At 37.3% G+C, this 11,641-nt stretch overlaps 1 protein-coding gene across 2 annotated transcripts in view; it reads left to right on the forward strand.

Annotated features, from left to right (window-relative positions):
• PARVA (parvin alpha) overlaps positions 1–8,513 on the forward strand; it is a 35,185-nt gene extending 26,672 nt beyond the window's left edge. For both annotated transcript variants that reach the window (XM_050335500.1, XM_050335499.1), the window contains exons 12-13: positions 174–246; positions 3,583–8,513. In XM_050335500.1, the coding sequence (XP_050191457.1) occupies positions 174–246; positions 3,583–3,659 (150 nt within the window). In that variant the 3' untranslated portion in view covers positions 3,660–8,513. The remainder of the gene's footprint in view (positions 1–173; positions 247–3,582) is intronic.
• The last annotated feature ends 3,128 nt before the right edge of the window (positions 8,514–11,641 follow it).

Raw genomic sequence — 11,641 nt, forward strand, 5'->3', positions numbered from 1 at the left:
CAGCCTAACACATCAAAACAATGGATTGTCTGCGTTCCATGTACCAAATCTTCTATTGATAAATGCAGCCCTGACTGTTTCTTCCTTCTGCACCTTTAAATACATCTTGTTTTGAACATTTGTACTATAAAAAATAAAGTTCACAATAGTGACTACCTTCATTATATTACTAGGTCCTCAACGTATCCTTTGCATTTGAGCTAATGCAAGATGGTGGATTGGAAAAACCAAAGCCAAGACCAGAAGGTATCTATTCTACATTTTTTGTATCTCCTTAAAAATTTGCATTGGATCTAGATCCTACGGGGTTATGGGATGGCTAAGTGAAGGGTAAAACGTTTTTCCAAGAGCAAAAGGCAAGATACATTTTGAAGTGCTCGAGTAACTCTGTATTTTAAACGGCTGATAGACACACTTTTTCAAATTTTGCAGCGGTTCCTTTCTTCAGTGACCTGAGTAAAATTTGTATGGCCAAATATATGCAGTAATATTCAAATATTCACTGAAAGAAAAAGAATACAGATGTGAATGGTGTCACTGGCAGATGTGAATTGCTCCAACTGCTTCATTTTCCCCCATCCCACATCTTCATACTAAACCTCAAGTATTCCAATGTAATTTACAAGACTTTCACAAAAGAGGGAGATGTGGAAGAAGATGTTCACATAACTGCCTTTGAATGCAGGACCTAATCATGCAGATGTAAATTAGGTATAGAGTTGGAGACTGAAAGTAAAATGTGTCTTCAGGGAGGATAAAGGTTTAGCTGCTGACTTTAGCAGTACCAGTGTTCCACTCCTCTTTGCTCATTTAATTAGTGTTTAAATCCAGCTTTTTGGTCTCGATATAGAGCCCTTGATTCACCATGTTGTAGGGTGCTCTTGTGGCTACTCGCATAAGCAGTTATCACTTCTGCTCCACTCTTCCTAACAGAGTCAATAGCTGAGTTTCTGCCGGTTGCCCACCATAATAATCGATACGTAAACGTGCGTTTTCAAGACCAGTTGCGGATTCACATTATATGGTGCTCACAGGCTTTTCCTAACGTAATATTGGATTGTCATTCCCTGAGGAGCTGATATGAGCTGTTGCTTCTAATAGTAAGAACTCTCTGGAGATTCAGGCACACATTGCTGAATCAGGTTCTGCTCCATTCTACTTATTTCCTATCCCTCCCAACTTCTGGGAGCAGCAGGCATACACACACAATAATACATCTCAGTGTCAAGCCTATGCTACCTGTGCATTAAATCTGGACCTACCCAGCCTATTTTTTTGCTTCTTTTGATTGTCTGAACTCTTATCCACAATCAATGCTTAACTAAACCACTGGTGAGTATATCACAAACCTTTGTGTTTGAAATAGTGAAAGAGAGAAGGGGGAAACAGTGAAATCTAGGCATCCAAGTAAAACAGAGAGTATCTGTGATCCCTTACTCCCCATGGAGGTTTAAAATTCTTATGGCATTTAATTTTTCAGGTATTTATTGCTCTAGGGGACAGCTAATTTTTCCAGTATAAATCAAGCCATAAGGATATTTCAGCATATATAAGACATTTCTTGTGCAATTATTGAAATGCTTAATATGAAACTTCCTGCCCAATGTGAATGGAAAAACACATCTGTTTTATGTGTTGTTACATTGGGCACAATGCCCGTACTTAAAATTTCCAGTGAGCACAAGAGTATTGAAAAGGATCTTACCCTAAATGTGTACACTAAATTCTCTTTAAATTCCTACACTGTTTCTTTGAGGTTCTTGAGGAAAAAATATGCTGAAAAGTGCTTTAGAATATGAAAAACATATTTAGTGGAAAAAAGAATGCAGTTAAATAAATGAGTATAAAAACCAATGATTTTTATGGGGTCAACAGTTTATTTGGGTTATTTGCAATATAATTGAAAAGGTATTAAAAAGCTTTCCGTGACCTTTTATTTAAAAATGGCTGGAACATTAATCTACTGAGTCTATAACGAATTAATTTGCAGTGTGAGCTTTTTCAGATTAATTCTTGAAATGTGTATATCAAAGCCAAACTCAAGTTTCTCTTTTTGAAACTTGCAACCAGTAAAATGTTATACGTGCCAGTCAAACACATGAAGCAATGTAAATAGCTCATCTTTCTTTGGGAGCATGCTTTCTTTAGTTTGGGCCTTTTTGTGAAATTCTGTTGTGAACTCTGGTGGAGTCTCCTGGTATCTTTGCAAAGTTACCTCTTTGTTAATTTGGAGTTGTACTCAGAAAAAAGGTGTTACACACCTTGCTCCTGATCTGAAAGAGGAAACTTCCCATGCTATATGCAAATGGTATTGCAGATTATAACAGGATGTTGTGGGAGCCATGTACCTTTCCTGTAGCTTTTGGCGTTTCCTCTTCCTTTTATACCAAGCATTTTTGATCTGATTTTTTGAGAGCCACAAAACCTTCGTAGCTGTGGTTTCATGGTCATGCATCAATCTAGGCTTGAGTGTTTTCACCTTTGTCCATGGATGTCAGTTTGCCACGTAGCCGATATCTTTAACCCTTCAAAGTTTGCATATTTTGGGACACCGTGTGTAAGTTTGATTGGATTAATTCTTCAAAGGATGACCCCTTTACAGTCTATGAGAAACAGCAGTTTAGATAAATATAATGGCTAAGCTCTCTAATGATTGCATACACCATTTACCAGGCTTACTTGGAAGTTTTGAAGGTAATGGGGAGTATCCACAGCCTCTGCTTTACACCTTCATGGCCAATTCCAAGACCAAAGTCGGGAGTCTGTGTTCCTGTAGGGTCAACAGAAAGAGATAGGACAATGCTAATTCTACTCAGTTCTTTCTGAGGGCAGTTCCAAATCCCTGTTTGAGACTGAATGTTCCTTGAAGCACTAACATAGACTGCTGCAGTAGTACTTGTCAGTTTGTTTTATAGATTACTTGTGAAATAATATTGACTTTTTCAAGAACTTCTCTTGAAACAGAAGGTATTCATTAACTTTTTGTTTCATATAAATCCCTTACTTTAGATGTTGAGTTTCTGAGGATTGATTCAGCCTTGTATGTGAGCTAGTTCAAAGAATTTTCAGAAGTGTCTTCAAGGGGCACTTGTATACCTAGCTTCCTTAGATCCTTTGGAGAATTTAAACTTGCCTCTAGCTATCTTGCTGAAATTAGGCCTAATAAAGATGTTGCAGCCCAGAATGTGCTAACTGCTACAGTTCTTACATAAGAGGAGAGTTCCATTGTTTCTTGCCTGATGATTTTTTCAACATCGTTTCTTTTCAGCCACAGTTGACTGAAGATTAAGTCAAATAAATATATATAATCCTGGGCACAGTTTGTCTCAGGGATATCTCAACCTTGGTTGCATTTCAACATCAGTAGCATTAGCTATTTGTATCCCTAAGTAAAAGTGGTTAAAACACCAATTTTTGAGTTGCCAGTTTGAAAATTGTGCTTTATTCTTACTATCTTTGTGATCCAGTGTTCATGAATATTGATCCAAGCAAGGGATGGGAGTAGAAAATAGGCACTTCTTCTCTGAAAAATATTTTAAGCTAATGAAGTTACTAATTTGTTTTTCCTTGTTTTTTTTCTAGATATTGTAAATTGTGACTTGAAGTCTACACTGAGAGTACTGTACAATTTGTTTACCAAATACAGGAACGTGGAGTGAAGAACTGATTTGGGTTGTAAAGGAGTGTTAACATCATAGCTAGCATATCTTTCATCCATATTCCTCTACATCTTTATCCTAAAAGGAACTAAATTGTGTATCTGAAGAACTTTTAATTGATTATTCTTGCACTACTGTTTTCATAGTAGATGTAAAACTATATAATGAAAAAAGAAAAAAAGGGTTGGAGGAAAGTATTTGGGTATATTTTGGGAGTATTCATGTCTCAATAACAATTGTCTTCACGCTGGTTTTGGTAGGTTAAACAACAATGAAACCAACCGATTTGCTAACTGTGATTCAAATCAGCCTTTGAAGCCAATCATAGGAAGATTCTTAATTGAGTACTTTAATATTTTTTCCATTTATCTTTTTTGAATCTGGGAAGGGGAAGAATATTTTCTATCCATGATAAGACAGTTCCATTCTAACTGAGAAATTAGAATGGAATGGAGGGAAACAGTTAAATACACTTGTTCACATGACAGCTAAAAAGAAGAGACTTTACCTGATTAATATACATTTCCAGTGCTATTATGAGGCTTTAATGTTATGGGTACAAACTAAAGTGGCTAGTCATTCCTTCAGACTTACTATAATGTGATACTCTGCTTTAAATCTGTATTATTGAGCATTCCACAGCAGCACGCTTTGCAGCTTGTCACTTGGTTTTGTTCAAGGCAGAGATCTTTTTTGTAAAAGAATTTTTACATTTCAGGAAGACACATCTGTATAATACAGGTTTTCTATAATATTTTTATTATTATGTAATATTAGAAAGTAGAAGAATGTATTGGTTTTGTTTTGGTAGTTTAATCACAGGATTATTGGGTTTAGATTTATTGCTAAATAGGATTTAGAATTGTCCCTTTGGTTGATTTTATGATGAATGTATTTTGCTGCATAATGTCCAGCACACACACACACAAAAAGATTAATTTTCTAGAAATATTCCCATAGTGTTTCAGATACAAAAGCACTGCTTTTTGGTCAAAACTACTCCCACCTGCAAAGATTCCATCACATTGTAAGGTTCTTTGGTGATTTTATATGCCTATAAAGATTTCTTCTATCTAATAATCACCAAGTATAATCTGTTTTCTGTTGGTTTATTTAGCTTTAACAAAGACACACAGGAGAAATGGGAGTTGATTTTTCCCTTTGACTGATACCAAGCACCAGTTATGTTTCTGTAAAAAAGCTGATAGAGGCTGCCCGAATCACTTCCTAAACAAAGTGTTCCATTGCAACCACAGATTCTTGGAATCCTGGGTTACACAGTAAATACAAAAAATCCTTAGGCTGAAATTCTTAGACAACTGTTCAGAAATCTTTGGGCTGCTTAGTGCAGGAAGGAGACTTGTTAATAGTCATCCAGTTCTGGCAGAACTTGTTTAGGTAAAAGGAAAAGTGATCTGTCGGCTCCTGAGTCAGTTCCTCGGAAGAAAGGCAGTGCTGGCAAGAACAGTCATTAACAGTTATATGTTACTTATTATGTAAAGCATGACATATTTTTCAATTTTCCAGGGCTTTTTTTTTTTCTTTTATGTAGAGCTTTCCAGTACAACGTTAGCAAAAAAGGGAACTCAAGCAATTGCTTTCTATCTCTGATAAACACCAACTGATGTTTTGTAATAAGGTGATACTGACTTCTGCTGCAGGGCTATGAAATTATTCTTCTGAGAAGTAAATATCAACTTTTTCAAGGGAAAGTCAGTATTCGGTTCAAAGGACAATACCTGGATGTTCTCTGAACTCAGAAATTGTTGTCTGATTGTTATAAGTGTTCTAAATATCTTCATTAGGATATTTTCTTACCTGTATTTTTACCTGAGTTTCTGAAATTAGAGGTACAGAAAATAAAAATTATTTGCCTTTTACAGAGAGAAATAGCTGGGCGTTTTGACCTCAATGAAAATGAACATGTTTTCATTACAGCTTTAATATCTGAGAAGCTAGACAATAGGAATTAACCAAACATTTTCTGAGCAAACTGAGACAGAACTTGTCATGTACATACCAGCAGCCATTTCAGTTCATTTTAATGTTTAACATGTAAGTTTTTTATTTGCACACCTAGATTTTAGTAACTGTAATAGTTCATTAAAAAGGGTATGTTTTTCTGCAGATCATGCTCAGCTAAAACACTTTTACATATCAACAGTGACAAAGGATTTTGATTGCCTTTGATTTCAGGAGTGCACTTTCTTTAGAGAAGGGATTTATATATGTAAGGTGAACAGTAAAACTGGTTTCTTGTCTGGACTTGAAAATAAGTATTTTTTGTGCTATACTGGTATAATATTTTTGGAGATTTTGAAGCCTATCAAACTCTATTTTCCATCCTTAAAAACATAATACTGAGACAGAATGATGAAATCCTCATGCTGAAATGCAATTGTGCAGAACCAGAGAAACATTTAAACATCCAACCTTTACACAATTATCTATCCTATGGTAACAATATATGTAAATTAAAATCCACTATATAAACGAGTGTGTCCTATGTAAATATAGATCCATGTGATAGTTTGAACACACTCACACAAGTAGTATATGCTGCCATGTAGGAGTGGGTCACTGCTTATATTTTTGACAGTGTAGATTTAAATAGCTATCAGATAAATATGAAATCTAATATACAGATTATATCTAATATTTATTGCTTTGATACAGAATATTATAGAAATATAGAATACTACTGTAGACTGTTTGCTTTTCAGCCATTGGTGTAGGTCAGTCCCTTCCTCCAGGGAAGGGAAGTGTTAAGTTAGCTGGGCTGAATTCTGCCAACACCTTCATTGCTTTTATTCTTGATACACAGCAGTGTATACTGATACACTGCTGAATGCAGAATTTTCCTCACTGTTTATATTAAGATAGAAGTTGTTTAAATTTTAGGTCAATCCCAGGTTTATTTATAATTACTTTAAATAATTAAATGGATCCAAGTCAATTGATTTAGGTCATGTAAGACATGAGCAGCCACCTGGAGAGGCCAGTTTCTCTACTGGTCCCAGAGAGAACCCCTGGTCTCAAGGCTGCCACCTCAGCACTTGGGCTGGATTTCTAAAGCCAGGCAGCGTGAATCCAAGCCACTGCCTGAAGATCTCATGGTGGTATTTGGATCTCATCCACCAGACTCATATGCTTGTCTGTTGTGCTCTGTCACATGAAGGCCCACAGGAAGCTGAGTCCACCAAAACCTAGCAGTAACAAACAGTAAACATTTCTGCTGCTGGGGCAGCCAAAAGAACATCTTTCTGTGCTTCTCTCACTTCTAATTCATCCATTGCATCCAGCAATATAGCATCCAGATTTGTTTTGTGGTTAGAGATAGCATCCTTTCTCCATTGATGGATCCTGACATGCTCTTCCAAACACATAAAACTTACTTTTTTTTCTAATAGGAGCTACAGATTTTTCATAGTGTGTCCATAAGATGTTGTCAAGATAATTACCTAAAATCCTAATATCTTGAAGTCAGCTCCTTTCAGGTTTCTTTGCCAGCTGACTGGCATTGAGTTGCTGTAAAGAACAGGCCCTATAAAAAAGGTATTGAAGGAACCTTTGCATAATTTTACCCAAGACACACTCACAAAGTCCAGAATTGGATTGCTCTGCATTTCTGATGGAGTAGAGGCACACGGAGTTTCTCAATAAGTGAGCTGACTGCAGAATATCTAGTTCTTTGCATTTCTTAGTCAGTAGGTATCTTCCTGTTACAGGGGGTAGCAGCCCTTGCAGCTACATAGCTCAGGAATTCAAGTGGACTGGCAAGAGCTGGGTAAGGTCCTTATCTACTTCAATTAACTGTGGACCAGGTTGCCGACTGGTGTATCCCATGTAAACTGGTGGCATTAAAACAACAGAGCCTCTGTTTCACAGAGGGTAACAGTACTTGGAAATGGTTTACATTCAGGCAGACTGTGTTAATTGAGGTAAACTCTACTTGGTCGACTTTTGTTCTTACTTCTTTTCTGCAAATGTGTTTTTAAATTCATGTTTCAGATTAATTTAGCAGACACCTTACTGCAAGCAGCAGTGTTGTAAAGCAGAATGGCTTTTAGAAGTAAAGGGGTTTATTTCATTAAAGAAAGATATATATGATATTTAACATACTAGATACCAGCTTTAGGTCTAGTTTTTGTTATTCTTAATCTTCCTATCAAAACAACCTTCATAAATGTCCAAGCACCCAAAGAGAAAACAGTGCCTTGAAGACCTCTTGCAAAATTTTTTACACTGTTACCTAATAGACTTTTATCTTTTTACTTTAAGAATTAGTATGGATTTTGTCTTTACAGTCAGAGTACAATGACAGACTGAAGAAATCCTTTGTAAAAAGTTATTATTAGTTTGAATTAAGATATTTTATTTTGATTTATCACATGAAAAATTGAGATGGCATCACCAAAATTCTAAAATTAGGCATACCTCAGCATCCACAGATTTTCTAAAGAGGTTTTGAGTAATTTAACATTTACAAGGGCTAATTCTGTGTATTTAGACAATATTTTGTGTGAGCTTTTTTCTTCAATAGTGAGATTTTCTTTTTTGTCTAACAATTTAATACTATGCACTCTGCAACAAGTCCTTGAAATATTTGGTTCTCAACTTAAATATTAAACTAATTAAGAAAAAAAAAGAATATTTGAAAAACTTGCTTAACACGTATCTGAAAAAGTATTATTAGTTTAAATTAAGCTACTTGCTTTCAACTGCAGAGTTAGTGGCTTTCACGGAATATATATGCTCTGTAAGCAAAAGACACACTCTTTTGATGACTTTTTCCCTGTGCTTTTTCTGAAATCGTTGTTATGATCCACAATAAAATTTGCACCTGAAAATCAACACTGCATGTTTTTGTTGGGTCGAAGTATGAGATGTCTGACAAAAAACGTGGGAAGTTGTATGGTTTATGTTCTCAGAGCTTCCAGACCTCTCTGTGCATCTAACCCTTTCCAGTTAGCTCTTTGTGGATGTACAAGGTGTTTATTATTATGTTCTATGGGGGCTGGTGACAGCTGGAAGTGGGTTGGCAAAAACAGTCATGTAAACATATGTTTGAAATGATTAACGGCAGCAGGTCAAGAAAATGATGTCTTTGACTCAAAATAGCAAAGTGTACCTTTGCTTTAACATTACTGTACTGAAAACTGCAGCAGTGATACTGCAGCCAGGTGTAATACAGAGTAATGTTGTTAATTTGAAATCTAGCAAAATGTTAGTGAAACGTTAAAAGGATTGAAATTACACTGTCTGTTTCAGAAAATAACTGCATTTAAGAAGATTCTGAGATCTGTTTTTTTATATTTTTGTTGTTGTTGTTGTGACCCTTTAATGCAGGAGCTTCAATGCAAAACTTGGAATCAGTCCAAAATATAGGCATCTAAAGTGCTACAGATCGACATTTTTAGCCACTGAATTACTGGAACGAATCCAGAAGCAGGTATTTGATCTTTAGGTCTGCTTGTAAAGCTGAAACCACCAAGCAGAGCTACCTAGTCAACAGGCAACACTAAAGACAGGGTGAGTTTTAATGATAGTCTTCAATCCCAGCCTATTACTCAGGTCTAGAAAGAAGGACCTCTGTCTGCTTAGGATCCACATTCATAACCCCCACCATATACCCTTACAGCTTTTGTCCTGAATTTTATGGATTTTATCCTGAAGAGCGAGTAGACTTGCTCTTCAAATATTGCAGTACAGCAAAAAGGTCATGGTCTGGCTTCCTCAATTTTTTCATCACTATTCACACAGAAAGTAGAAGATCTGGATTTAATGCCCTTCTGCACCTGTGGGACTGACCTCTCTCCTCTTTAGAAACCTGCAGTATGAATTTAAGGTGATATGCTTTTTCTAGTGTTGTTGGAGGGGCACTGTTGCCACCTAAGCTGAAGTTGCAACTCTGTGTATAAAGTAATTCCACATTAACTGAGAGAAAAATAGAGCAGAAGAGGGAGCATAGCTGGTGATTAAGCTGTTAAAAAGGCGGAAAGGAATTTGGGGAAAGAACCTGTCTTCTGGACCTCCTGTAAGGACTGCTTCTATATTTTAGTCAATCAAAATTCCAAAACACATTTTGAAGAGGAAATGGAGTAACATCACCTCTGTTCCAGTGCAAAGTTCCTGCTGAACTTGGGTCACTTTCACTTCTCTCACAGGACTCAAAACAGCCCCAAGAGAAGGTATTCCTACCCCCACATGGCCTGCAGCCTGAGTTAGGTTTGCATTTCCTCAGGCAGAGCAGATTATAGCTTCCTCCCCTGCTTCCCACCTGTTCTCCAGCCATTAGGTGGGCTCACATGGCAAGGTGAGCACCGCATCATCTACAAGCTGTGTTTTACAAAGATTACAAAACACCACTGCATTTTTTTTGTAAAGCCAGCTGAGGTTTGTTGGGACTTCTCTGAGCACAAGTACTGGATTGAGTGTCACATCTCAGTTTTGGATCCCAGCCAGATTACAACTAGAACTACTCAGTCCCGTTGAGGCTGGGTCAGCTTTGAACATGTGCAGGCATAACATGCGAGGGACTTTACAACTGAAAATCAAGGGTGAAATTTAGATGGCTTCAGGGGGAGGTGGTGCAACCTTGGTGCCTACATTCTGTTTGAAGAGCAGAAAATCTGCCTGGGGCCATATTCCTCACATGGGCTGAGGAGGGAAAACAGGAAGACCATCTTCTTCTGACATCTCCATGATGTGGCAGGCTGCACAGGCTGTTTTCTACTTGTCTCAGTTTAATTTTATTGGGAATAAGCCTGAAAACATGTTTTAACTATTTCTTCTTCTCCTGGATGTTTGCACTGTTCCAGTTAGGTGAAAATTAATACTAAACTAGCATGTTGAGGCTCTAAAGTCTTTGGCTGTGACTAATCAGCACCTTCCACTTCTCAGGGCTTTTTGATGCTGGGAGGAATGAATGGTGCTGACTGTAATCATGTCTCTGAATGATTAGTCCATTGGATCACATGTCAGATTTATAACTGTTGTATTAGATGAACAGATGAGGGTTATTAAATTACATGCAGGGGGTGGAGGGAAATGGTTGTGACCAGAACTTCATGTTTTGTTTCGTTGAGTTTTTTTGTTGTTGTTGGGTGGCAGTACTTAGGTGAGGGGGCAATCACCTCTGTGCAGTCTGAAAGTTGCAAAGTGCTGAGGACTGTAGCCTCAATTCAGCAAAACACTGAATTAGCTTTAAATATGTGAAAAAAGTCCTTGTGGTTTCTTTAAATCTGTTTTACCTAGACATGTATAAATATTCGTGTCACCATGGGAAGCCTCAGTCACATTTACACTGAGGCCTGTGTTGTGTTGTCTTCACATCCCAGCACAATCCTATATAATTACACCCACAAAACCATTACTTTTAAGGCCTGCTTTCCTCAAATGATCCCTTACAGATGCTTTGTAAAATAGCTCATAAAATCCCTATACTTCTTGTCCACTGCAGCATTCATTAAGAGTTTCACCTGGATGAAGCATTGCAAAACTGGGATGGTTTATGTCTTCTCTTGTGAGGCCCTTGGAGATCAGACAACTAAATCAACTGCAGAAAAGCAGAATTCTGCTGTCTGCTTTCAACCTTGCACTAAGTTTTAGGCAGATGTAGCTGAGGTTTGCTTATTATTGCTGTTTGGTTTATGCCCATGCCTACGGGTTTAGTTGCACTAGCAGTTCCATGAATGCATCCTATGATACAGTCCTTGTCTTCCTCACGATCCTTCAGTACCTTTGCACAGAACTAACTGCATGATAGTTATGGATTGGGAGCAATAGTATGGACTAGGAACCAAATTCCCCTTTCTGTACCCTATCTGTGCCTTTAAGTTGTGGTGTAAAACAAGGAGATAAAAACTAACCAGTGAGGTAGGTGTGGTACCAGTCCCCAAGGGCAAAGGGACCAGGGGAGTTACAAAGGCTGTTGTCTTTAGAGATCTCCACGCTTGCTGTGGTAAAAATGTAGGTGCTCA

Source organism: Myiozetetes cayanensis, unplaced genomic scaffold (genome assembly GCF_022539395.1).
Source record: "Myiozetetes cayanensis isolate MyiCay16 unplaced genomic scaffold, myiCay2020 scf6-25, whole genome shotgun sequence".
Lineage (NCBI taxonomy): Eukaryota > Metazoa > Chordata > Aves > Passeriformes > Tyrannidae > Myiozetetes > Myiozetetes cayanensis.